Genomic DNA, 26,714 nt, shown 5'->3' with positions numbered 1-26,714 from the left:
GCTTTTTCAAGGCAAACCCTTTCCTCCTCGTTTTTTCCTCCTCAAATACACCTCGCCAGAGAAACGGAAGAAGAGGAATAGAGCTTTGCCATGCGCCGATTAAACGTTCCACGCTTTTTTTCATTCCATCTTCGACTCTTCCTCGCCCACCGATTCCCTCCTTTCGCGTTCCTCTTTTCTCTTTCTCTTTTTTCTTTTTTTAAACCCTCTCTCCCTTTCCCACTTCGCGAGATCGTCATTTTATATTCTTTACCAGTCTCTACTCTTCTCCCAACACTTCTCCATCCCGCTCTTTTATTCTCTTTCTCGATTTTATCCCCTTATCGCGGTCCTCTCGATTCCTCTCCATCCCAGCCCCCTCCACTCCCGGCCCCTCTACCCTCGTGATTTTTATTCCCACACTCTTCCATTATCTTTTTGCTCCCGTACACATCCCTATCCTTGTTCCAACTCTCTCTCTCTCTTTCTCTCTCTCTCTCCTCCTCTCTATTCCATTTCTCCACGTTTATCACCCTCCATCCCAACATGCCCCTCTCTTTTCGTCGTCCGCGCGCGTCCTCTCATTATCGCGCTTTTTCGTGCTCTCTCCGGCAACTCATTACTATTTTTCGCATGGTTCGCTACGCGTGCCGTTGCTCGAGCGACCGATAAATTTTGCCGCGATATTGCGTTTGGCATTATCGCAATCATGAGCGCCAAGTACCTTCCTTGCCGCCCTTCGCCGCCCGTATCGTCCGTGTATCTCTCTCTCTCTCTATATATATATATATATATCGGCCACACATATATATATACACGCGCTCCTCTACTCTGCTCGTGTATGGGAGGCGCGTGCATGCATCCACGTTGGCCCGAATTTACATCGCGCTTTTAACATCGGTCGCCTCCGCCATAATTTCCCCGCTGGTGGCCAAAGCTGGCCGACCGGAACGCGTGGCTCATTACGTTTTATCCCATGCACTGACACTCGAATTTCGGGCGAAATATGTACAAAGAACGCGGCCTGACGCGGCCATAATTCGCCGACGTGACGGTGATTTTACATTCGCCGGAAAATTGACGGCCCCGATGATTATCGCCGGCCAATCTCCCGTCCCTTCATTCCGCGAATGTGTTGTTGCTCCGCTGTTTTTCTCCCCCCTCCTTTCCTCCATAACCATCGTTCACCGTTCATCTTCCCTTTTTTTTCCCCCCCCACCTCTTTTTTCTTCCCTCTTTTTTCTTTCCCTTTTTTTCGCTTTTCGCTTTTCTTTTTCCCCCTTTTTTTTTTTTTTTGCTTTTTCGTTTTCCGTTCTCCTGATTTTTCATTTCGACGAAAATCCTCCTCGTTTCCGCGAATATTAATGAGACTCGCGACCGAGGGATCCCGCGTTTGCACGAGGGGGGAGATTATCGTTTGTTACGCGTGCACGCGTTGTAATTAATGCAACTCGTCAGGTCGATGGAGTGTAATTTTAATAATACGAATGTATTGGGCAAGGAAAGGTGGATAGAAACTTAAGATACTTGGGAATATTGTCGAGAAAAAATATCATCGACAATTCCTCGCTGGGGAAATTTTAAATCCAAGTGGAAGGATCCAAAAATGTCCGACTGCTCGATTTCCTTCCCCCCTCCTCCTTCATCCGCGGTGCAGCTTTATTGCCACTTTGCGCGTCGCAAAAATTTTGGCGTATTAAGCGGGGTTGGAATGGACGAGGATGGACGAGGACCGGGTGTAACGTTTAATTTCAGCTCCGCGTTTGTTATCCGTGGGATGATAATGGGAGGAGGAGGGGGCGGAGAAAGGCGAGCCGCGTGAAAGCTCGCGGATTTTTCGAGGATTAGACAGCGCCCCTTTGTCGCCCCTGTTTCCAAGGGAGACGAGCGGCACACCAAGTGACAACGAAGGCGTTTTAAAAGGCCACCCCGTTCGCCGAGCAAAGATGTAACATAACAAACAGCCCCAAACGTATTTGCCCGGCTCGAGATCGAGTTCCACTTCCTGCGCTTCTTCATCGTCTTCTCGCGCTCGTGGCGCCGTTGCACTCGCCGATCCCGTCCGGGACGTCTCTCGTCCGGGTGACGAGTCCCACCCTTGCGCGCATCAGGAATAGACGGACCTTCTCACCAGTGCATTTAGTCGCCAGTATATATATATATTTTTTCTCTCTCTCTCTTTCGCTTCGATCGAAGAAAAAATGGAAAAAAGACGCACCGACGTACGAAAATACGCGTTGGTTGGAAAATATTGGTGGAGGCGACAGGTTTCGCGCGGACAAATCTTTGGATTGGAATAACAAACGCTACGTTCTCGCGGACTGGTGATTTGTAACAGGGAAAAGATTCGTTTGGAGCTTTGCCGCCTGTTACAGAGAGAGAAAGAGAGAGTGTGTGTGTGTATGTATAGTAAATTGCGAGTCAAAAAGTGTTTATATTTTGAGGAAGATGAGATTGTAAAACGAAAATTTGTATTTTACGATACACATATATAGATAATAATAATCGAGTAATCCTGTTAAAGTTATTTCGTAATTAAAAAGATACTATCTATAAAATATATATTGAACGAATATGTATAATGAATAATACGAAAAGATTATTATCATCGATACATAGCGCATACTTCTCGTTCAACGTTTGACGACAAAAAGGAAAAAGAAAGCTCTTAAAGATGAAGAGATTGTCGCGTTAAAAATCGACTGTAACGAGTCGCTAAGGTGCCTAATAGCACGCACCTTAGCTCTAAACCGTTGTCCGTCTTTTTTACAAGTTTACAACTGGCGATGATCAATAACGTTATCGATCTGAAGTGGGTCCCAAGTATTCTCGTGTATAAAGCGTGCACGCGACGAGGCCGAATGCCCCGATCCCGGACAGGTTCTGGCAATATTGCCGAGTTTCGACAGGTCGTTCGAGAGAAGCGAAACGGCATTGTATGTCGGGCCCATAGGAACGACAGTAAAGTCGAAATCGACTTACACTCGCCGTTTCCCGAATATATTCCCTATAACCTGGCAAACGTCACATCTGGAAGTAATTACGAAGGATACAACAGAGGTCTTCTTTCTACGAAGAAGTTTCAGGTGTAGAAGATCCTTCAAAAGTGGAAAACGAAAGGTGGAAAGGAGAGGAGAGCAAGGTTCGTCGCGATGCCGAACGTGACGATTCCACGGGCATAGGGATTAGTGACCGATGCTTTTCCTCTCTCCCTTGCGGAAGAAGTCGCGATACCATCTCTCTCTCTCTCTCTCACTCTCTTCGTACGAGATTTCGAAACGGTGCACACAGCCTGTAACTGTATACCGAGACAAGGTGTATTACTAGCCTGGAGGAGATTGTGTTGTATTATACACCGACTTCGTTTGGTGAATGAAATTCGGTGGAACTTGTTTGAGAGGCTGTTTTTAATCTACCGATTACTTTCACGTCCATCGTTCAGCTCCTTAAACTAAATATTTCCAAATTCTAAGATACAACGAATTTGCGAAAGGGAATTCCAGAAACGGTGCGTTAAATTTTCTGATCTTTGAATACGAAAAAATATTCCGCACGCGTGGAAGATGTATCCCGGATATGTCCACGCGATAAAAAAGGAAAAAAGAAATCGAGAAACGGAGGAGAGAGATTTGACGGGTGGGCGGAAATGACGGGTCGCGTCTCGGCGAATTCGAATTCGATTCTCGTTGCGATATTATTTCGCGGGCCGGAACGTGCCTCGGCCTGAATTGCCGAAGCTTGAGGGAGCCTCTCATCCCCGAGAAGTGCCCGTTGGGTATTTAAGAAGCATATTCCGTCCATTTGGCATTGTGCGCCGTCGAATGGACACTTTCGGTCGTTGGGCGTTGAGAGAGGAGAGGCAGGCGAGACGAGAGATCGAAGGATCGAGGTATTGATCGTAAGCGGCTTGCCCTGTGGGGACTTTACCTTTGTGCCTCACCATTCGCCCGGCCTCGTAAGTTCACACCTTGGCATAATCGGAGTATCCGGGAAAGCAGGAATGCGGCCGACCATTAGAGCCGCGACATTTACACCGTAAACGGACACTCTCACGCGCCCATCCCACAAAAGGGAACACGCATTTAAATGGCCCCGATTCGTGTGAAAATAATTTTTCCTTTACCGCCGCCTTACTTTTAAGTTCGATGCAATTTTTAATTCCATTCGATCTTGAAGGGAACAGAAGCATTCTAATTACCAATCGTACGAGCCAATTTCCCATTTTCATTATCGATGATCTCGAAAAAATTTACAAAGTTAAAATTTAAAAACCGATTAGATGCAATTTTCGTATTAATATCGTTTCCTCTACTTGTATCATTCTTCTAACATTGTAACGAAAAAGTGTAAAGAATTAAACCACGAAGCAGTGCATAATTTCAAAATTATTATATCGACAATACACACACACACACATATATATATATATATATACGTACATTTATCGTACTCTTCTCCATCCACGATTTCCCGAGTTTAGAGAAATTGCACAAGGGAAAACTACCATTTGCAATCGCGGAATCCCTGATTTGCCGTTTAAATCTCGGAGGAGGGAGGGGAGGAAAAACTGCAGTTTTCTTCGCAGGCGTTGCGCTCGCGCGCGTAACGTACGCGCTTAAACGAGCGCGTGTGCACGCGTCTCTAAGTAGTCTCACCGTACAGTACACCGAGTCTCTTCACAGGGGGAGGGGACAGGGAGGGAACTCCATAATGTGTAAGTAAGTTCATCGCGGGCGCGCTGATGCGTATGTAATCCCGTGGTGCTTACCGATACCATCGTGGGTTTTATTTTCATTATTCATTTGTTCGCCCCGTTCCCCCATGGATGATGGCAGGGAAGCTTACACGCGTAACCCCGTGTTTCTATGTTGGTTTAATCAGATAAAACCCCGGAACGCCAAAAATCGCCGCACGCTAAACCGAGCCGCGCCGTTCCGCTCTTTCTTCGTCAAGGAAAAAAAAAAAAAAAGGGGGAAAAAAAGTGCGACCCCGATATTTTCGACACCCTTCGAGTTCTCGCTTTTGTCCATTGACAAAATTCGTCTCGTCCATAACGTTTCTTCTTCTTCTTTTTTTTTTCTTTGAAGCGTAGGAAAATAGGATGGAGCGATGTGGAGAAATGTGTGTTTGAAAAAGAAAAATTTTGAAATATGTATGTATACTTATGCAGGGATTTTTTGGAATATTTTGGAATCAATTGGAAGAAATTTTGGTGGGTTTTATAGTAGCTCGGTTTCGGTATTTCTTTTTATGCGTGAAATGCATAATGATTTAATAGTATGCATCGTAGAATTGAGGAAAGTTTGAGAAATGTAGTAAAAGTTATAATGTGTATAATGGGTTATGGTATGTGTCGTGTTGATGTTTGTTTAGATTTTAATCAGATCGGTGAGGAGGATGTTAGAAAGGATGGGAAAATATTTAATTTCTTTAAAAACTGTACAAAGTGTGCTCCACAAACCGAAGATAATTAATCATCTCGCCCATAATTCTTCTTCTATTACCATAGATACACGTATATCCTTTGGACTTACGAACAATCGCTTATCTTGTTTGTAATCCAATCAAATATGATTAATGAAAGAGGAGAAGGAGCGCGGATATGTGGAAAGAAAGAGAAAGAAGGGGAGAAACGAATAATAATCATCCGTATATGCGAAATCTTTTAAATCGTCGCTATAATCATTCGCTAAAAACGTGATCTTTGAAATCTTAGATTTAAAAATCTCCGAATAAACAAACCTCTTTTATCCTTTCGACGAAGTACAACGGCACGAAGGAATGGAATGGAAAAAAAAAAAAAAAAAGAAAAAAAAACGAAAATGAAATTACAACCAACGAGATCCCGATCTCTCGTTGCGTCGAACCTCTTCTCTCTCTCCCTGCGCTCGGCTCGAAGCCGTCGCGGCAGTTCCTTTTTTTTTTCCGCGTTTCCGGCGGCCTCGGCCGTCGTTTCAAACAGTAGGCGGAATGTCGGAGGAAACGGGAGGGAAACGAGAGGAGAAAGGAAACGGGGCGAACTATCGGAGGTACGGTAATTAGCAGGTCAGCTTAGTTAATGCAAGAGCACCGGCTTAACGAATCGTAATGGAAAGTGTGATATTTCGAAAATACGTTTCACCGAGTGCTAAGTAAGCCGTGTACGCGTTTGATTAACCTTCTATACGTATGTATATAGAACCGAGATTCGATGTCGAATAAGAAAAAAAAAAAAAAGAAAGAAAGGACACGTTCCATCGAGCGAACCATCATCCCCCTTTTCCTTCGAATTTATCTTTCCTCTCCCCTTCGATTCCTCCAATCATTTCCGACCATCTTTGTACACCACTTTTCTCTCTCTCTCTCTCTTCTTTCCCCCCACCCTCCTCTTTCTTTTTCCTCGTCGAAAATATCGGCAGGGCTATCGAGGCGTCTTAAGGGAGGATCTCGTATTTACTTGGCCGGAAACACGATATCCTCGATATACTCGGGGCTGCCTGCCCACGTGTTTTACGTTGACCGTTAAAATTCGTCTCTCCGCGCCACGGCCTCTTTCTCGCGACGTCCCGTGCCTCGTCCACGCTGGTAGGCGGTGTATTATTTTTCCGTTGGCTCGCCAAATTGGCTCGCACGGATTCGATCTCGAATTACGGACACTCGATATCGCCGGGGTAAAACTTCCACCATCCTCTCCGCTCCGTCCATGGACCATGTCCGGAATATCGAAAAAAAGAGTTCCACAATGTTCCATTGAGCGCGGATCGGTATAATCGAGACCAGGCCCCCAGATTCTCGTCTTGTCTTTCGCGTGGAACCACCCGCAACTTGGTACCACGATTTTTCACGCGTCTGTTGTTGTCGTTATGGGGCGTGTTCTGCGGGCGTGTATTCCACAGATTGATACGGGATTCCAATTGTTCGAAAAGATTTTATAATTTGCATTTTTTTTTTTTAAACTTGATACTTGAGATACTTGAGTAGACAGATTCTTCGATGGATTCCATAAATGGAGTTCCCAATTATAAGAAGGAGGTAGAAATCGTGCGAGTCTATTTATCCATGGGTCAATTATTTTTTGAATAAAACCTGTTTTAACATCGTCGTTAATTACCGATACCAATTATCATTTTTCATTCGCACAAATTGCAAATATAAGTTACTATCTCTTGCGATTTCTATTTTATCCCTCGTATCTCTTCAAGATACTCAATTATATTCATGGTAAACACGAATATCAATTATATATACTCGATATTTTTAAATTTACTCGCTTAAGTTTGAATGAAAATTATAATTTTGACAATATTAACAATGTTGACAATGTTAAAATCGATGACACGATGACGTCGAATGGCGTAATGCGCTCCTTCCATATGAAAGGCTCTCGGTCCGAGGTCGTAACCCAATAGGCTTCCCGTAGGAAGATCATACTTCGGTACAAAAGCTGATCGCTACATCGCACGCGATCACGATGCACGTCATGGAAACTGACGATCTTCATAGCACCATTTGTTCGTTCGTCCTCTGCTTCGTCAATATTCGCACTCCCTTTTGGAACAAAGTGCACGTCTCGAGCACGAGGATTGGAGCCTCGAATCTTTATACGTAATTCGCTCAACAAATTGTATCCATCGTCATCAATCGTTTTTTCTTCTCCTCAAAATCGATTTTTCTAAGATTTTCACATTTCTAAGATTTTTATTCGAACACGATATATGATCTCGATGCATAGCGGATCGTAGATGAAATTACTAATCGAATAGAATGTCACAGTGGTAATAATTATCTGTAAATCAAAAGTTTCTTATAGATTTCTTCGAATCTTTTTTCATCTTTGCTCCAATAATAATAATAATAAACAATTATTATACAATTATTACTTTTCACTCTTCTAACTTGAACGCACATCGATCTTTCCCAAAGTTATTCTCCGACTGAGAGGTGGCCTCGTAACATTTCAATTAATTTCTTGATCGAATGAAGAATAGAAGAAAAGGTGAAGAAAGAGGTCCACACGCGAATTCGTCGGTGCGTGGAATCGGTGCTCCGCGTATCTTTCAGAGGAAATGAGCCATCGACCGCTTTGTATCTATTCCCTTTTGTGGCGCGGACATTTCGTTTCGCAATCGATGAGAAGAGGTTGGTAAAGGGTTTCGAAAAATACACGCCGATACATGCCGACAAAAAGACGTTTTATTCGATTCAAAGAAAAGAGGCAGGCCCCACATTGTGTTGGTTCGCGCACTCCAGGCGATGCCCGAGCACTCGAGAGGGTTGACTACGCTGTTTCGAGGTTCGAAGGGATGCACTAGAATCGGGTTGTAACGCTGCCTCCTCTATTTACGCCTCGTTTTTCCGCGTTTTCGACGCGTGGCGATTCGACACAAAGCCTATTGATGCTCACCCGCTGTACAATGTTACTCGTTAAATCTATTTATATATGAAGACATCGTTAATTCTCGTCATTTTGTTTGTTGTAAAAAAAAAATGGTATAAAAAAAGGTATTGAAAATTAGCCGTACAGGATGTTTCAAAATTGAACAAATGTGCAAATGTGTTTTAACGATCGATTTATTGGAGGGGGGAGAGCGTTAATTGATAAAGGTTCGCGAACTTTCTTGCGAGATATCGATATCTGGAAAGTTCAAAATGTCAGTGACACGTGCGATTCCATATTTTGACGCCTCCCAGTTGATATCTTCCCGTGGATTAGATTAACTTCTGAAAGAAATTCTTCAATGGTGGATTATGAATATATCGTTTTAATTTTTTTCAAAAAATGTATCGTTCCGTTTCTTGAAAGAATAATATGTACATTTGATATTTTGCAATAACATCAATAGTCATTTGACTCGAAACAAAGGGTATAGCTTCTAATTTCGAAACACACTGTACGTTAATTATTACGAAATTATAATTCGATGGAATATTTCGATTGATAATTATAAAATTAGATCTAATTCTTAAATATCGATTTTGTTTCTCCGTCGTGAAACTGTATCGCTTATTCTAACGTAATACATTTCTAATATTTCGCCTCTCTTATATTCGTTCACTCCTCATTTCGTTCGACCGTCTCACCGACTGCCAGAATTCTCACCAAATCGTTTGAGGATTCGTCGACATTCGTATAGGTGACAGTGTCCCGATTCTTCCGCCTAATGTCCCAGTGCCCGAGCGGTCGTCTCAACACAAAGAAGCCAGTTGCTAAGATAATCGCAACGATCAATATAAAAATACAAGCCCACAATACTGGATGAAATATCGATGACTCGTTCTCGCATTCGAGTTCGTAACTTGGTATCGTGCTTAGTTGTTTGTTGGCGTGTTGAATAGGAGTAATGCACCTGATGAACGAAATTATTTAGAAATTTTTCAAACGACAAATTAAGTTAAATAATATTTGAATCTCTTTGAATATTAAAAATTGCACAATAAATTGTTAAATATTATGTTAAAGTTATTTAAATAAAATTTTGAACTATATTAATATATATAATATTGGAACTTTGATAATTGAAATAATTTTGGAACTTTGATAATTGAAATAATTATTGTATTAGCAGAGACATCTGTGCTAAGTTCATCGAAACATTTGGTTATTTAATATTATTGAATGAAAATTAATTCTCCGTATCGGAGAATTTTTTACTTACTTAATGTCTCGACTTGTTGTGTTCAACATATTAAGCCATTGCATTTTACAATCGCAGTTCCAAAAATTATTCTCCAAGTTGAAAATTGGTATTCTCTTTATTATCGGCATGAGGTTATATTCCAACGTTTTCAAACTACAATCAGCCACCGAGAGGCGTTGCAATCGCGGTAAAAGATGGTCGTTATATGGGGATATTCTTAAAAACATTAGTTTTTTCGATCCATCTAAAGATAGTATTTCTAAACTCGTTAAGTTTTCAAAATCATTAAGAATTAATTCTTTTAGTTGTTTCATGTTATTCAATTTTAGTTCTCGTAATCTTGGTAAATAAACACCTTGCAATCGTGATATTTGAGTGTTGGATAAATCGAGTTCTTCTAAATTGACTGGTAGTAATGGGATCACACAGATAGGATTTTGTGATAAATCTAAACTGGATAAGTTATTTAGTGTTTTGAAAAAATCCCATGTAAAATGAAATGACGAGACATTTCTTAAATTCAAATGTCGTAACGCCGTTAAATTCCAGAAAGCGTTTTCATGAATCCCATCATTGATTGGATTGTTCGCTAATGAAAGATATTCTAAAATCTGAAAAATGTAAGTCGTTTATAATATTTTACTAGTATATTATAAAAATATGAAGTACTTACTTTGAAATGTGCCAACATAGTTTCATTAACGACTGACAATTTGTTCCATGAGAGATCGAGTATTTTGAGCTTCGGGATTCGGTCGTTCAAGGCGTTGTCGTCGATGTATTCGAGCCTGTTGTGACTGACGTTTAACACTTGCAAATTATATTCATCTTTACAAAGGAAAAAGAATCGTTGAAGATGATTTTGAGACAAATCCAGTGTTCTTAAGTTCTCAAGATTAGTGGAACAATCAAGGAAACTGTCAAATTCATTATTTCGAAGGATAAGATCGGTGACATCTTGTAATCTGATCGTTGATTGAATTTTCGTGAAAAACACTTCTTTCTTCAAGCCACGATTGGACAGGTCCACCTAAAATAAGAAAAAAAAGAAAAAATTAAAATTTAGAAATGCGTTCTACATTTATTAAATCATTATGTGTCATTTCTTCCAACTATGAAAGGCGCGAAAAGACAAATCCTCGCCATGACGTCATAGTAAGTGCCATTAAAATTTAAAATTTAAAATCGCGATATATTATGCGATGTATTATATTACGTATTATACGATATAATACATTAAAAAATAATCACATCCATTAATGATAAATTGTAATCTAAATTATTATAATTATTATCAAATAATTATTAAGTCATTATTCGTGTCAGATACAAATATTTAAAATATGCATAAGTACAAAATTAAAAATATGCAAGACAATGCATGCGTAATGACATGCGTAAATAAATGATAACATGTCAAGGGATAATTTTTTTGTTACACATTTAAAAAAAATTGTCGCCAAACGATTATTAAACTTGAAAATTGAAAAATTATATATATACTTACCACGTTTTTCGCGTTCAAATAATTGGTGAAGCAATTAAGAGTGAAAACAAATAAGAAAGTCGTAATAGTTCCAAACCACATTGTGAAGATAATCGATGATTATTTAATACACAAACAAGTGCGATCCGATTTTGATTTCGTTTGAATTGATCACGCCGAGACCGGCTAGTTTCAACTATGTCTCTCACACAATGATCCACTGGAATGGCAACGAATTCATTCGTGGCATACTCTGCTTACGATTACAATGCCGAATTGAGGGGGGATCAGGAGTTTTGCATTCTGATGCAGTTGCTTGACCGATTGTCTCTTTTCGCAATAGTCTGATTTTATAATTTTATGGAAATCTTCGCATCATTCACTCTTATATTTTCTTATACTTTGGAAAATATTAAATGTAAATTATTATACAATTTAAATGATTTAATGAAATTCGTATCTACTGTTTCTTCTTCTTCGCACTATGCAGAAAGTAATCTTTGCTTGCGATAAATTTGATTGAAAATAAAAGAGTCACGTCATCGATATTTTCGAGTTGTACAGTTTTTTTAGATAATCGATGATTTACTGATATTTTCTAAGTATTATAAAAAATCCAATAGAAGTGGTTCATTAAATTCGACTTTTACAATATTATACATCCTTTGTTGAATGTTTTCCAATATTTTATAACTATATTTTATATTTTATAAATATTTTATTTCTTAATAAAAAATTCTTGACATCACACATCAATAATGATTTGCACAACACAATCAGTTAATGAGGAAAATATTTTTTGTAGTTTAAATTGATTCGCGAGATGTGCACTGTATTAATCGGTTTTCGACCAATTTTTTAATAAAACGAGATTTTATTCTTGTTTGTTTTTTTTTCCTCTTCTCTTAATCACTGTATATATTTTTTCAATTAATTTATATTCGCATTATGATATCGGCGGACATTCATCCCGTGCAGCGATATTCGCGATGAAAGAATAGTAATGGATAAAAGAAAGACAAATATAGTTGGGATAATACAGTGATGCACCATTAATATCATTATACTCGAATACGATGCACAACTAAATTATTGGGCAAGTCAACGGAAATGTCGAACCATATCTGACGAGTTTCCATATTCTACACGGTTATCTATGTAGCTACGATAATACATTGTGCTATATTTATTTTATTGCAATTAATATTAAGTTCGATGTTTTTTCTTATTTTGTACTGATAATGCGAATTGTTTTTTTCAGTGGATATTCTACCATTGCTGATTCTTTTTCTTTACGAACTCGAAATCTTTTTATTTTCAAAGATTATGTCTGAATACTTTTTTTTTTCCAAAGCTATTACAAATTGTTATAATTATAGATGTATAAAAATGCCATTTAATAGATATGTTTTATCGGAAATTTTATATTTATATTATTACATTTTTTATGTATTTTAAAAATGATATTTACGAGTAACACATATTTACATATTATCCGTTTATCTTTACATTTACATATTTTATCTATTTAAAATATTAGTCAGTGAAAAATTAATTTAGTTTACTAAAAAGAATAGCATTTGAACTTATTGTACAATAAATAGAATTGGTTTATCTGTCAATGAAAAATATCGCATGAATAATATATATAATATAAATGAAACAATTCTTTAAAAGTCAGGCATTTATTCACGGGATCATATCGTGTTAACGTTTGCGACGATTTATTGCCGCCATGATATATTATATATAATAACAAATATTTCAATATTTTTGACACGTGTACGATAATAATGACAAGAAGTTCATTCACTTTTTTGGAGTTTGAGGTGTGCTCGTTGCTTTAAACACCAATGGATTTGATACTCGGAATATGCTCGGTAACATTGTGGCTAGAGTACCGAATACTTCTTCTGACATACCCTAAAAAATATTAATATTTGTTTTAGGAAATCTTAATTAAACAGCGATAATTTTTTTTTTAATATTTTTATAATTCAAATCACCTTAGGTACTAGAAATTGAAGATTCTTTAATTCAGCACCACCCCAAGATGCCATTTCTATCATAAAACCTTTCACACATTTAAAAACAAGTTCTGCTCTTTTTGTACACCACGCAACAGTCATATCCTGAAATAATAAAATAAATTAATATATTCCTTAATAAAGAAAATATAAATAAAAAAAATCTGATTTTTTATACCTCCGACATTTCATGAACGAGAAGTATAGGGATAGTTAATGTAGTCACATCATTACAGCAAGCAGTTTTTAAAATATTTCGTAATCCTAAAATAGCCGGATGCCTCGAATTGATATCGCCTGTAAATTTACATACATTAATAAAAATTATTATCAAATTAAAAAATTAATGACAGAAAAAAATATACTTATTATTTACCAGATCGCAACGAATCGTTTACTACCATGTGGAAAATTACATGGACTTGTGCTAAATTTGAATGCCTTGTAATATAAACATCACCTGTTTGTAAACTCTTGCTGCCTGTTGATCTTTTAGTCTATAAAAAATATATATGGATTTAATATAAAAAAAAAGAAAAAAAAAACTGAAAAAATATCGAATTATTTTAATTAATTTCTGTTTACTTGAGATTCGTTTGTTTCTTTATGATGAGCTTGTCTCCATGCAACTGCATCTTTCACATCCTCTCTTATTTTTTCCAGTTGTTCATCAATCGGTGGAAAATGAAATTCTGTCGTTAATTGACATATCGAACATAATTCTAGAAAAAAATTATTAACATTGTTAATTACATGTAATTAAAAAATATTTGTATTAAGTATTTGTTATTTTAATATAAAGTAATTGCATTACCTTTTGTTATTCCCGAATAACTTCCTAAATGATTATCACTCAATAATACTAATCCACACAAATCATTAGAATATAATCCTAAAGCAGTCTGTAGTCTTTGAGGTGTTGGATCCATTCTATTTTAAAAAATTAAATTTAACTTAAATATAAAATAATAATATAATAATAATTATAATATTTTTATCATTTACCAACCCAGATTCGCTCTTCTTTGTTCTACAAAAATCTAAAACATCACCAGTTAAAATTCTTATATTGTGCATTTGTTTCATTTGAGAACCTAAATGTATGGTGAAACTTTCTTCCAATATAGGATATTCCGCCGTATTTTTTTCTTCGCTATGAACAAAATTGTCTAATGCCGGTCGTATTGGTGGCATCGATAGTATTGGAGAACCCCTAATAATGACACGATCTATAATTATCAAATCCATGTCATCCGAGTATTTGTTCTATTTATATAAACGTACACTGGAGTCGGTAACATGTTAGTTTGCTGCTCTTCCAATAACCTCATGATCCAATTACGATATTGCCGTCTTTGTTCCAATTTCAATGCATCGACTCTTGATCCCCAATGACCTTGCAATAAACTTTGTTCTTCAAAATGTCGTCCTGCCATATCATTTATAGATTTTTCAGTAGAACCAGCCTCGAGAGCTTCAACAGCGACCCGCATTTCTTCGGTTTGTCTAAAATTCATTTTGCTGATGTCTTTCTATTTCTTTTTATCATTTTTTCCTTACATATTTGTACAATAATGACAGGATGATTAATTGAGTTTCAAAAAAAAAAAATACTAAGACAATTATATTTACAAAGTTGTAAATTAGATAATTTGTAATGCTTAAAAATATATTTGAGATTTTTCTATTATTTACGTCAAAGAAATGTTGTTTTTATGCAAATTTTTATATCTTTTAAATTATATTAAATATCATGCATGTTGATCATAGAATTAAAAGATATTGTGAAAATATATTTTAATTGCAATAGAATAGTGATTAAATGATTGTATTATAAAAAAAAAACAATTGCTTGACTTATATTAAGCTTACTATTAACCTATATAAAAAAATTATACATAATGCAAATGATAAAATGATTTATACATGTATGATTATATATATTAAAACATTAATATGTATCTGGATTTTAAAATGTAAGAAAAAATATAATAAAACATTTTATAGCAAGATCAATATTAATACTGACTTTTGAGTGAGTTGTTCATAATGTGTATCTCTCATCTGAATAACTTCAGTTACATCTCTTCCAAATTTATGTTCTGCTTGAAGAATAGGTTCTAATGATGGAGAATGTACTAATCTGTGGTATGCAGCAGCAAATAATTCTTCATCTGTAGTTCCAATAGGATCAGCATATTCTACTGTCTTTTGCTTATAAGATTTTTCCCAATTTCTTATAATATCTTCAATGTCTAATGTTCCTGATTTTGCATTTTCAAGATCTTTTTCTGCTTTTTCATCATAAAATTCTAATGTTAATGTTTTAATAGTATTTTCCAATGATTTCAATAAATCTGATTCCACATAACATGGTAATTTAAAAGATGACATTATACGATGCATAAGTTCCTTAACAGAACCATGATATGGTATTTTTAATGGTATTTCTAATACATATTCTTGATTTGTAGTACACGTTGGAAATTTATATATATATGTTTTCTCTACATATTCTTCCTCGGGCATATTCATATCTTTTGAAACAATTTTTCATTATATTATATAATTTATACATCTATTTTTTAAATAAAATAAACTATTGTTAAATTTATGTAAAAATTTATGTACTTAATAATAGATTTTTAAATATAAGTAATAATAATAAAGAAAAATAAATTAGATATATTTTATATGTGCTTTATTATTATGATATTATTAAGAAAGATCAATTTTATTTTTTTTTTTTTATATTATTCAGAGGTCAGTTTTCATAACATTCAGTTCATAAGATCAATGATAAACTGAGAAATATTTCTGATTGCACTTTTTATCTATTAAAAACAATTATTTTCATATATTAATTGTAATAACTTTTGATCTGACTTCTAGATAAACTTCTAGATAAACTATCAAACACAAATTTAAAATTATTTTTGTAAAAAACCAATTAAAAACATGCAAAAAGTGATTTTGATATAATTAAAAATTTTTGTATTTTACACTTATATATATCATACATATTATTAAATATATATTATTTATATAAAAAGAAGATTTTGTTTTACAATTTTTAATACGTATGAGGACGTATGAACATGCTAATAGAAAAATTATTGTTTTGTTTAAATATATAAATTATTGTTTCAATATGTGTTTATTGTTAAATAATGATTTAAGACCATAGGATAATAGTTTTAATAATTCTATTCAATATAAATATATTTGAAAATACATATTTATAAATTAAATAAATACGAAAATAAATTAATATATCTTTTACATTTCTTTACTTATGACTTAACCTAAATTTTAAAAATTGTACTTGCAAGATATCTTTATTTTCTTGTTTCTATTTGCCTTGTCGAATTATCTATTTTCATTCGGAAAACTTGCTTTTGCTTTGTTTTGAATAAAACATTTTAAAGAAACAGATGGAATTCGCACATAACACTTGCAGAAAGTCTTTTGACGCCCATTTAATTAACAGTTTATCCAACATAAATATGTATCATAGAATTTAAAAAATACATTTCTTATTACATTACATTTCGAAAATATAAAATTAATAAAAAAAAATCTTTGTAAAAATATTCATTTTATAAAATACTATAATTTTATAAATACTATCTATATATTAATAAATGTTGTATAATAAGCTTTCTATTATTTGAATTAATATATTATAATGTTGGCTATTATTTGCGAACTATACCGGTCGGCATAATTTTAGAACGTGATTTTGGCGGTAATAAAGTTCCAATATTAAATCAAATATTTTAACATGGTTGAAGATAAAAATCAAAGTGTAGAATTAACAGATCATGAAGCTGAGTTATATGATAGACAAATTCGATTGTGGGGTTTAGAATCACAGAAACGGCAAGTATAGTGTAATCTAACCTAAAATTCTAAAGTCATAAAGTATTATATATTTCAATTTCATAAAATGAATTGAAAAAAATATTAGTAATATTTCTTTACGTGATTAGTTTAGAATAATCAATAAATCATTTAATCAATTATATAAATATTTATTTGTTTTAAAATTATATAAAAATTTGTTTAAATTAAAATTGATGCATAATATTAAACAATGTTACAGGTTACGTGCAGCAAAAATTTTATTAATAGGCTTAAATGGTTTTGGAGCAGAAATAGCAAAAAATATCATTTTAGCAGGTGTTAAATCAGTTACATTTTTAGATCATAGAAATGTCACGGCTGAAGATCGATGTTCACAATTTTTAACACCTAAAGAATTAATAGAAAAGAATGTAAGTAAACAAAATTAGATATAGAAAGATGTATTACTCACATTAAAAATTATATTCTTAGAGAGCTGAGGCATCTATACAAAGAGCACAAAATTTAAATCCTATGGTTAACATCGAAGCAGACACATCTAATATTGATGATAAGCCAGACACATATTTTAGTAACTTTGATGTTGTTTGTGCAACACAATGTACCATTACACAAATAAATAAAATTAATGAAGCATGTAGGAAGCATAATGTGAAGTTTTTTACTGGAGATGTATGGGGAACGTTAGGTTATACTTTTGCTGATTTAATGACTCATGAATATGTAGAGTAAGTAAATTTGTAAACATTGTCTAGAACATTATTTTATTAATTTATAAATGAATTAATAATGAATTGAAATCATTTTATTTTTCAGAGATGTAGTACAAACCAAAAAAGTACAAATCTCAGAAAGTGGTGAACCTATGCAAAAGGAAAAATTTGAAAACATAACTGTAACCGAAAAACATGTAGATACCTTTGTACCTTTTAAATCAATTTTAAATGTTTCAAAATCTTCTCTTCCTAAAGACTCAGAAATATATTATATGTTACTAAGTAAGTGTTTTTTTTTAATAATAAATTCTCTTCTAATAAATAAATTAAACTTCTTTTATACTATATGTTTTTTTCTTTCTTTCTTTTATTTGTTTTTTAATCTATAGTAATGCTGAATTATCGTGAAAAATATGGTAAAGATCCATCTCCTAGTGAAAGAGGTTCTGAAAAATTTAAAGTTGAAGCTTCTACAATTATTAAAAAATTTGATCTTGAGGATAAAATAAATCATTTAGTCGAGTACGTATTTATAAAAGCATTATATTTAAAAAATTAAATTTTTAATTTGTTTAAAAAATAAATTTAAAAATTTCAGAGGTGATATATATGCTCAAGTTAGTCCAGTTTGTGCTATTGTTGGAGGCATTATGGCTCAAGAGATAATTAAAACGGTTTCACAAAAAGGTGCTCCACATAATAATTTATTCCTTTTTAATCCAGATACTTTGTGTGGAAAAATTTTGAGATTGGGTCAATAATATTTTTGCAAGATGGTATGTCGAAATACCTTTTTGTATTAATTGTCAGGATTATTATTTTCATAATTATTCAGTCCATGTTTCTTACAAAAAAAAAAAAAAAAAATAAAAAAAAAAAAAAATAAATTAATTATCAAAAATAAAAAATACTACTGTTATTTATAACTATTTTCCTTTACGATTTATTCTTCAATGTAAAGCTAATATTTTTCCAAATAATTCCAAAAAGTATCTAAAATTTCTTTTATATTTATCTCGGGAAAGAATATTTTCTGGGACTTTCCTGACATTTAAATATCAATCTTTTCATTTACATTCCTTCATATATTCAGCTTCAAATCCGACAAAAATATATCGCCCGAGTTTTGAAGCTATAATTATCATTTGCATTGCCTATTCAATGTTCAATATATAACATATATGTCCTGTATTTTTCCTTTCAAAGCATACGAATATTCTATTGGTAAATATGGTTTATCGCAATCTGCGCACACGTTCCAAGATATTTTCGTTTCCCGTATACGGTCCTAGGATACGAAGGGGGTCCTCCCACGTATGTGAAAATATGACTCACTTTCTCGGTTTCCGCCGGGGCAATTTGAGACCCGCTTTGCGGATTTTTTTCGTGTTCTCTCGCGCGGAAAACGCGGTGGGAAACGTGAAATGGAAATTGAAAAATTGAAAAAAGGGGAGTCGAGTTGAAGCACGGCTCGTTATGCTTTATCGGCCCGTCGGATATTACCTTCGTACCACCGCGACAATCTCTTTTTATGCTTCGATATTATTTATAAAACGTTGTACCCTTTCATACAATCTTCCTAATGAAAGCCTCTCATTTTTCTTTCTTTCGAATTTAATCGACTTTATCCTATGAAAATCCCAATGGCGCTTTAAATTTATACGTCGAATAAAAATAATCCGACACGAATATATATTTTTTTTCTTAACGAAACTTTCCCCTATCATCTCTTCGCAAATTTACCCATCCTTGCTCTCATAAACACTTTTTAACACTTCATCAATCTTAACTTTCTCTCCTCTCCGTATATAATAATCGTAATCGCGTATTTTTTATATATCCATGTTATTCCATACGTTAAATCAACGAAACCATTACTTTCGTTCCTTTATCTTGGCGCGTGTAGGCGTGCCGGAGAATTGATTCGATTTCCGCGAAGCAATCATGACTTATCGTCTTTCCCCGTGAAAACGATGTTACACATCCCGACTATTCATCGTCGTGTAACGATCGTATGCAAATGTCCTCCTCGGTTGCAGGTACTTAAACGTGTTCATGATCTCGTTCCTTAACGATGCGGCCACGTGCTTTCACGGGTGTCGAATTATATTTCACGACGGCGCTTTCACTCGTGTTCGAGGCTCGTTGAAAAACCATTAACAGAACGGAGACTCGTCGTATAGGAACGGTCACCCTTGCCCCTCTTAATTCGCGTTGGCACGCTCTTTCGCTTCCTCGCCGGGGTCCAGGGGAGGATGAACCTCTACGTGACTGATCTGCCGTCACGTATCCGCGAGCGCGACCAATTGTGTTGACTGGTGATTTATAAATTTAATAGTCCACCGTTATTCCGGCGGAAACGAGTATACGCCTCGGGAATTTTGCTTATGCGACAGATAAAAAGTTTCGTCGTTTCGAATGGAACGAGCGAATGGAACCTTTCGAACACTCGAGCAGGGAATTCGATTAATTAATTATAACGTTCTTCCTATTGTATTCGAGTTCGATCAAACGAAATAATTATTGAACGAATCAAATCGTCTAAATTATCGAATAAAAAGAATTTTTGTATCGTAGCATCTTGAGCGAAAAAATTAATTGAAATAAATGATTTTGATAAGTTCGTTAAGACGGTGACGGTAAAGAGGTTGTGGTTCGCGTTATCGATGCGGTGATACCGTATTATCAGGAGAACGTTCGCTAAAGTTTCGTGTATCAAACAGTGGAAATGCACGCAGTCGCTCTAAAATATGATCGACCAGTGCAACAATTTATTCGCGATTATTATCTCACGGCAAATAGGCTAGAAGACGTATAGGTACTTCCCGTGACTCATTCAGGTAAGGAATTTACCCGAGACTACTGTCACGGTTCCCGCGCGTACATTCATTGAATCAATACGACACGTACTCCTCCAGGAATGTGAAATGACTGCGGAGGAGCAAACCGTGGAGGAAACCGTGTTTCGATTCTAGCTCGATATGCTCGTTTCCGCCGAATTGTTCGTTCGAGTGAAATTATCGTCACGCAAATGGCCCTCAACGATTTTCTCCGTTCTCGACCCACATGTAATTTATGCATTATTATGGCAATTATTATTAATTTTATTATTACATTTCCATCGAAAAAATGTCACATTCCGTACGCACGTTCCATTCCACGTGTATATGTAATTGTTAGAAATATAATGGAAATTTTCTTCGAAATAAATTCCAATTACGATCCAATTTGCCCTCGAATGCAAAGGTCGGGCTTTGAACTCGGTTCAGAGATTTGTCGAGAATGAACGAGAACTGGTTTGCGAACCATTCTGGTTTCGAAAGTGCAGTTCGTAGGCGAAAGAGAAAAAAGGCGAGATGGAGGGGGAGGAGAAAAAAGAGAAAGAAAAGGGAGAAAAGAGAGGGTGCGCCCTTCACACATCACGGCTGCACACGGTGATTTATGGTGCGACGAAAATTATTGCCGCTGTTAAAATACCTCGAGGCGTATTTATTGACAGACACGCGTTGCCTCCGCGAGACTGTTCGTGAAACGAGGCGGCCCTCGAAACGACAAGACTGCGCTTAAGTCGGCTCTAAACGCCGGCTGTAAAGCCTCCCGGTAGAAACGACACGTAAGGGTGCCATTTTCGCCAGAAACGGGCCGCGCTCCTTCCAAATATGCAACTCTTAATGGCTTTCGAATCAGGGCTTCCGGATGCTTCCCAGAAGTAGGATTTTTAAATTCGGCAAAATATTTTTACAGAAAAATTCGAGAGAGAAATTGATTCGATCGTTGTTGTGGAATTCAATTTTTTATCGCGAGACGTAGCCGAGATCGAACGAAAGTGAAAAGCAAAAATGGTATTTGCGTGTATCGTGAAGTTCGAAATAGATGTTCTCAGAAATGGACGAGTCAAAGAAATTTTCCATTTTTTTGAAAGCGAATGCTTGGCGCCCGGCGAATCGAAACGTCGCCGCCGGTGGTGGCCGACTAAAATTAACCTTTCCGGCAACAACCCTTGCGCGCAAACGCAGATACACAGAGTATCGCCCGTGTTAAATCACCCGTGCTTGTAATATTCGGAGAAGGTACCGGCAAAAATTGCGTACGTGAGGCAACTGCTTACGACTTAGTTCGTTTCCTAGCCTCCCTTTTCCTATTTATACCGGTCGCCGCGATTTGTCCTTCTTATCAGTGTCGTATTGCCCCTTCGTTCCCTTTTTATTAAGTTCCGCGAACGAAACCGACCAGTTTTTCCAATTTTCCACTATCGTAACCAGTAGATTACCAATCTATGTTGATGAACAATTTAAGGATGATATAATTCCATGATACGTGCAATTTTTTTTTTTTTAATTTTCGAAATACGATTTTTTATCGCGTTTATCATTTGAGGATATCCCTGCACAATAAGCTCAAATTGTAAAACGAAAAAAGAAAGATTGAAAGTTTAAGGGTTAAGGGGTTAAAGGGCTTCGTTTGACTCTTGCAACGAAGAATGTATAGGTGAAATTCCGTGGAATGAAGATGGAAGGGCATAAAAGGGTTCTTTCATGGTCGGTTTTCTGACCGTAGGAACATAATATTTTTTCGTGGGACGTTAGAGGCGCGTGGATCACCGAGAACCGAGTGCATTAACAAAATAACGTAATAAAATCTGCCCTCGCGGTCGCTGCTCCCTGTCCCTTCCTCCCCCTCCCACCCCTTTTCGAGCGAACTCCTTCGCTCTCTCTCTCTCTCTCTTTCTCTCCACCACTGTCACTCTGCTTCCTTTCGCTCATTTTTCTTTTTCTAGGTGGCCGCTCGTAAAATCTGATACATTGTGCGGCCAGTCGTGAAGTATTCATCATGTCCAGACACACCGAAGGCACGCAATCGAGGAAACGAAAGGATTGACCCCGTGGAACGTTCACCATTTAGCTTCTTCCTTTTCTTCCTTAACTCCGGAGCATCGATTTATGGGGTAAGTCATACCGATATTTCTCTCCATACCTTTTTACGATGCGTGCACTGGCTTTCATACTTTATTATACCCGATTCCATGATTTCCTTCGATCGCAACGAGATCGCGCTCGTTGCTTTCTCGAGACGTTGTAATATTTCGAGATTGTGTTCGAGCAAATTTTCTCGATGTTAAATAAAATTTTCCGCCACTAATTTTACCATTTAATCGCGTCAGAACACGACAAAGTGACTTAGTCATACACTTATGTACCATCTACAATGCACATCACAAATTCAATCAAAGTACGCAAAGAGTTACAGTTTGCGCTTCTCTCACCGAATCTCTCCATTTTCGAGGATACTGGTTCTTCGAGTCTTCTCCACTTATCATTAGCGATTTAAATCTCGGATCCTCCGAGGGGAGGTGTTTCTCTCGAGGTAAAATCTTGCCTTCTAATCAGGGAATCCGGGACCCATCCCGATTCGAGTTTCAGATTTCCGAGCTACGATTCTCCGCGATATAGTCGAGGGGGGAGGGTTTACGAGCAGCCAGTTCGGTGCAGTTCCGACAGTTTTTAGGGTCGAACAAATAGCTAATGCAAATACGGCTTCGTGGCCGGCATTATTTCACCTCCACCGGCCGTTAGTCTGGGCCGAAGGAGGATCATCCTTCGCTTCGTTTGACCCGCCATCGTGCTTCCCATTGGCCCATTCCATCCCCCGTCTCGCTTTTGGGAGAGACATTAACGGAGCGAGAACTTAATGCTGTTCGTTATCAATTAAGACACGGTCGTTGCAATTAATTCTCTCCGCGGCCGCTGCGGAGAGAACGAGAAACGGAAACGGCGTTGTCTTGAGAGGAGGGTACTTCCTTTGGATCCACTATCTTGGCACAATACTCGGGGATAAAGTTATTCTTGTAAGAGATTCGAGTAATTCTTGTTGTAAATAACAGTGGGTTTTTGTCATCGTTTGCGACAACAATGGTCTCTATGGATACGGTAATTTAGCGTTTAATTGTGGGGTAATAGAATTATTTTTGTATAATATAATTATTACAATTAGGAATTTATTGAGATTTGTCGATAAAATGTGGTTAGAAACTTTTTAGAAGAGACGGAGGCAAGATTTCGAGATACTTAAAGAAGAATTTATCCAATAAACAAAATTTTTCATATCATAAAATTATTAAATTGTCTGCCTCATCGATAGATTTAATAGAATTCTACCGTATTACAATTTTATATTATCGTGTTTCTTCGCTCCAAAAATCGAGAATAATTCCAAAACGTACAAATTTTAAAATGCAGGAAAATTCGAAGCACGAGTTGGAGGATGATGCCCAAAGAAAAAAAAAATGGAAAATAAAACGTAGCGGAGGATAGAGAAATGAATCGAGAGTTTGGGAAAATGGCTTGGGGAGGGTTGAAATTGAATTAATATTCATAGCGGCGCGAGGTCCGGTTCGGAGAGCGACGGTGATGGAGCGACGAAATCTATCTCCGACGCGCGTCCCGTGGCTGGAGAACAAATGTAATTTGTCAGAGTGGCGATCTCTAAGCCCCGCCATTATAATTTACGCCTATGCACAGAGCAAACTAGAAAGAAGGAGGAGGAGAAGGAGGAGGAGGAGACGAGGTATAACGCGAAATCGATCTCTCTCAATATCTCTGAATAAGAAACAGAAGGTGCTCAGAAGAGAATGGATAAAAAGTTGTAAGAACGTCGCGTTCTTCGCGAGTTTCGTGAATTTAAATAGAAAATGTGTCTGTTGTCAATTAGAAGATCTATTGCCGGATCAGCGTTGTGCGAAGAATGCTTGCTTTCTAATATCTGTCTCTTGAAATCTTCTCTTGAAATTTTATTACTTTACTTAACGATTTTATTTCAATTATGATATTGTTTTTGCAAAAAATGGCCACTTTCTCTCGTAAATTTCTAAATATCGCAAATTATTTACCGAACCAATTCGCAACTTTCTCCATTCCTCCCAACATTTCTCCCTCTGGTGATGATGATTTCCAATTTCTTCGCTAAAACTCGACGAAAGAACCGTTCCTTTGTTAATCTCGTTACACTACGCTGTTTCGTTTCTTGCCTTCCTCTAAAAATCGTTCGCGGAAAGCACTCGGATCCGCGACGAGTCGTTAAAGTCGTTCCTTCCTCCGCTGGCCTGAGGATTTGTCATGTTTCTTCCCGTTGGTTGTCGGTTCTTCTTAAACTCCGTTGAGAAGAAGAACTTCTCGACGAATCCTCAGGAGGAGGAGGGGGAAAAAAGAGGAAGCCTCGAGGGAAACAGGGAGAAAAAAAAAGGATAAAAATCTGGCGAAAGGGGAACGCATCCGTTAAATTACAATGGGCAGATCGGTGGTCGCGTTACAATGTTTTCCTTCGAGCGTGCGTCGAAAGAGAGAGGAAGCGTATCATAAGTTACCGTGCGTGCCAGAGGGACTGGTGACGTCGGTTCGTTCAGTCCATATTTCATGCTTTTGTTCGATTCTGTCGGGCATTATTTTAGGTTACGTCGAGAAATGCTTTCTGGATCGCGGTTTACCCATTCTCCTTCCTCTCTCGCTCGTTTCTTCCTCTATCCCCCTGTCCTTTTCCTCTCCTTGTCCCCGTTCAACTATCCGCTTCCCTCTCCTCGCCTCTCATCCTCAACCCGATAACCCGAAGAGGGAGAAATATGTCGAGTTTCCTGGCCAACCTCACGAGCGCTCTAATGCAACCCCCGTGTTCGAGCCACGATTTCGATCCTCGTAACCATCGACACTCGACCCGTTGTTTGCCCTTTTCCTCTGCCTCTCTACTTGGACAAATAATATCCGAGAGAACTGCTTAATTCCAAAGTATACCCACTCTGTCGAGAAGATGGCTCGAACGAGGCAAGATCGATGTAATCCGATTTGAAAAATCACGATGGAATTTTCTTTTCTCTTGTTACCGATTCCTACATATAATATCCACTCTGTGAAAGAATGCGCCGCATTAACTCTTTCGATCGAAAGAATCTTCCTCTTTTCTTTTACTTTTTTTTTTTTCAATTTCATTTCGTCATCGAGTATACCCTAAATATCATTTAATCGGAACGGCTTAATGGCTAACCCAATACCTAACATCAGGGCGGAGGATAGTTGACCAAATTAATCATTAATCATCGTACAATTTTCCCGCGTACGCGTAAGACCGCAGATTGGGCCGCGATTCGCGCGGATCGTGGCATAAATCACGCAGGCGTTTATCCCGTTTGTCGACTGTGGTGATTGGAAGGAGGTGGAGGGAAGGGGCGTGTGGACAATAACGACCTCGTCCGTACGAAATCGTGGCTAAGGCTCTCGTCGGCCGTTTAACAGCCGCGATAAAACACGTCCTCCTCCTGTCTCTCCATCTCCTTCTCCCACCCTTCCTCCCCCCTTTGGCTAAAACGGTTCTCGGCAGAGGCTTATAAGAGCGCGCAACACCACTTTAAACCATTTTTCCCGATACAAGGGGTTATGACTTATGGCTCGCGCGATGCTCCCCCTCCCCTCCTCCCCGTTTCGAAAAAACGGGGAAAAGGAGACTCGCGGAGGTTGCGGAGAGAACGAAGGAAAAAGACACGAGAGGAGTGGGGGAAAGGAGGGGAGAGACATACGCAGTGGCGTCTCGGGCGGGACGACCGAGGATATTGCATTGTGTTTTCTTTCGGGACAAATGATTTACCGTGTTTCCCCTTATATTGCCGCGAGCTACTACAACCCCCGCAAAAACACGTAAGGGGTTGCGAGAGTCACCGTGAGTCGGCGACGGAGGGGAGGGGATGGCGTCGAGAAAGAGAAACGGGAGGAATGGGCGGGAGGGGGAGGAGTGGAGCGGAAAGGCGAGCCGTACGATATGGGAGGTATTACATATTTATGGGCTTCTGGTACGGGCACGGAAGCAAATTTCAAGCAAATCTTGGTAGGAAATAACGTTAGAGCCATTGGGACGTAAGGCCGTTTTCCTACACGACGAATATCGGGGTCGGGGTCTCGAATTATTATTTTTTCCTCCTTGGGGTGATTTGTACTTTTTTCCTTTTCTTTCTTTCTTTTTTTTTTTATGTACGTACGATCCT

At 37.2% G+C, this 26,714-nt stretch overlaps 3 protein-coding genes across 6 annotated transcripts in view; 1 reads left to right on the top strand and 2 right to left on the bottom strand.

The window, feature by feature from the left end:
- Positions 1-8,133: 8,133 nt before the first annotated feature.
- Positions 8,134-12,437, bottom strand: LOC107996866 (toll-like receptor 4). Of its 2 annotated transcripts, XM_017055169.3 has the most exons (5): positions 11,104-12,437; positions 10,270-10,626; positions 9,615-10,207; positions 9,059-9,305; positions 8,134-8,388 (listed from the first exon to the last, which is right to left on the bottom strand). In XM_017055169.3, exons 1-5 carry the CDS (start codon positions 11,182-11,184, stop codon positions 8,383-8,385), a joined length of 1,284 nt encoding a protein of 427 aa, XP_016910658.1. In that variant the 5' UTR covers positions 11,185-12,437; the 3' UTR covers positions 8,134-8,382. The 2 variants fall into 2 exon arrangements, with proteins under 2 accessions (XP_016910658.1, XP_016910657.1); XM_017055168.3 differs by having other exon boundaries at positions 8,134-9,305.
- A 311-nt stretch (positions 12,438-12,748) lies between these two features.
- On the bottom strand, positions 12,749-16,624 carry LOC107996689 (protein C12orf4 homolog). Of its 3 annotated transcripts, none has more exons than XM_017054857.3 (10): positions 16,439-16,624; positions 15,139-15,687; positions 14,394-14,615; positions 14,119-14,322; positions 13,924-14,039; positions 13,695-13,831; positions 13,486-13,606; positions 13,288-13,406; positions 13,089-13,214; positions 12,749-13,005 (listed from the first exon to the last, which is right to left on the bottom strand). In XM_017054857.3, the coding sequence occupies exons 2-10, from the start codon at positions 15,642-15,644 to the stop codon at positions 12,892-12,894; spliced, it is 1,665 nt and encodes a 554-aa protein (XP_016910346.1). In that variant the 5' UTR covers positions 15,645-15,687; positions 16,439-16,624; the 3' UTR covers positions 12,749-12,891. The 3 variants fall into 3 exon arrangements, with proteins under 3 accessions (XP_016910346.1, XP_061927108.1, XP_061927109.1); XM_062071124.1 differs by having other exon boundaries at positions 16,435-16,601; XM_062071125.1 differs by having other exon boundaries at positions 15,139-15,646; positions 16,439-16,601.
- Positions 16,625-16,803: 179 nt separating this feature from the next.
- LOC107996622 (SUMO-activating enzyme subunit 1) overlaps positions 16,804-26,714 on the top strand; it is a 68,245-nt gene continuing 58,334 nt past the window's right edge. Inside the window, exons 1-7 of the mRNA XM_062071133.1 lie at positions 16,804-16,991; positions 17,215-17,386; positions 17,448-17,704; positions 17,793-17,974; positions 18,082-18,214; positions 18,291-20,010; positions 22,470-22,637. Of these exons, the coding sequence (XP_061927117.1) occupies positions 16,894-16,991; positions 17,215-17,386; positions 17,448-17,704; positions 17,793-17,974; positions 18,082-18,214; positions 18,291-18,453 (1,005 nt within the window). The 5' untranslated portion in view covers positions 16,804-16,893 and the 3' untranslated portion in view covers positions 18,454-20,010; positions 22,470-22,637. The remainder of the gene's footprint in view (positions 16,992-17,214; positions 17,387-17,447; positions 17,705-17,792; positions 17,975-18,081; positions 18,215-18,290; positions 20,011-22,469; positions 22,638-26,714) is intronic.

This window comes from Apis cerana, linkage group LG2, assembly GCF_029169275.1.
Source record: "Apis cerana isolate GH-2021 linkage group LG2, AcerK_1.0, whole genome shotgun sequence".
NCBI classification, from domain to species: Eukaryota; Metazoa; Arthropoda; class Insecta; order Hymenoptera; family Apidae; genus Apis; species Apis cerana.
Note: the sequence above shows the minus strand (reverse complement) of the source record. Positions and strands in the feature narration are given on the sequence as shown.

Bases quoted from the DNA above. Each gene is read 5' to 3' on its own strand.
- LOC107996866 (XM_017055168.3), bottom strand. From the start codon at position 11,184: ATGTGGTTTGGAACTATTACGACTTTCTTATTTGTTTTCACTCTTAAT. The intron at 10,627-11,103 runs GTAAGTATATAT...TTCTTATTTTAG, and splicing joins ATTTGAACGCGAAAAACGTG to GTGGACCTGTCCAATCGTGG. The intron at 9,306-9,614 runs GTAAGTAAAAAA...TTCGTTCATCAG, and splicing joins ACAACAAGTCGAGACATTAA to GTGCATTACTCCTATTCAAC.
- LOC107996689 (XM_017054857.3), bottom strand. From the start codon at position 15,644: ATGAATATGCCCGAGGAAGAATATGTAGAGAAAACATATATATATAAA. The intron at 13,407-13,485 runs GTAAATAATAAG...GTAAATTTACAG, and splicing joins AAACGATTCGTTGCGATCTG to GCGATATCAATTCGAGGCAT. The intron at 13,215-13,287 runs GTATAAAAAATC...TTATTATTTCAG, and splicing joins TCGTTCATGAAATGTCGGAG to GATATGACTGTTGCGTGGTG.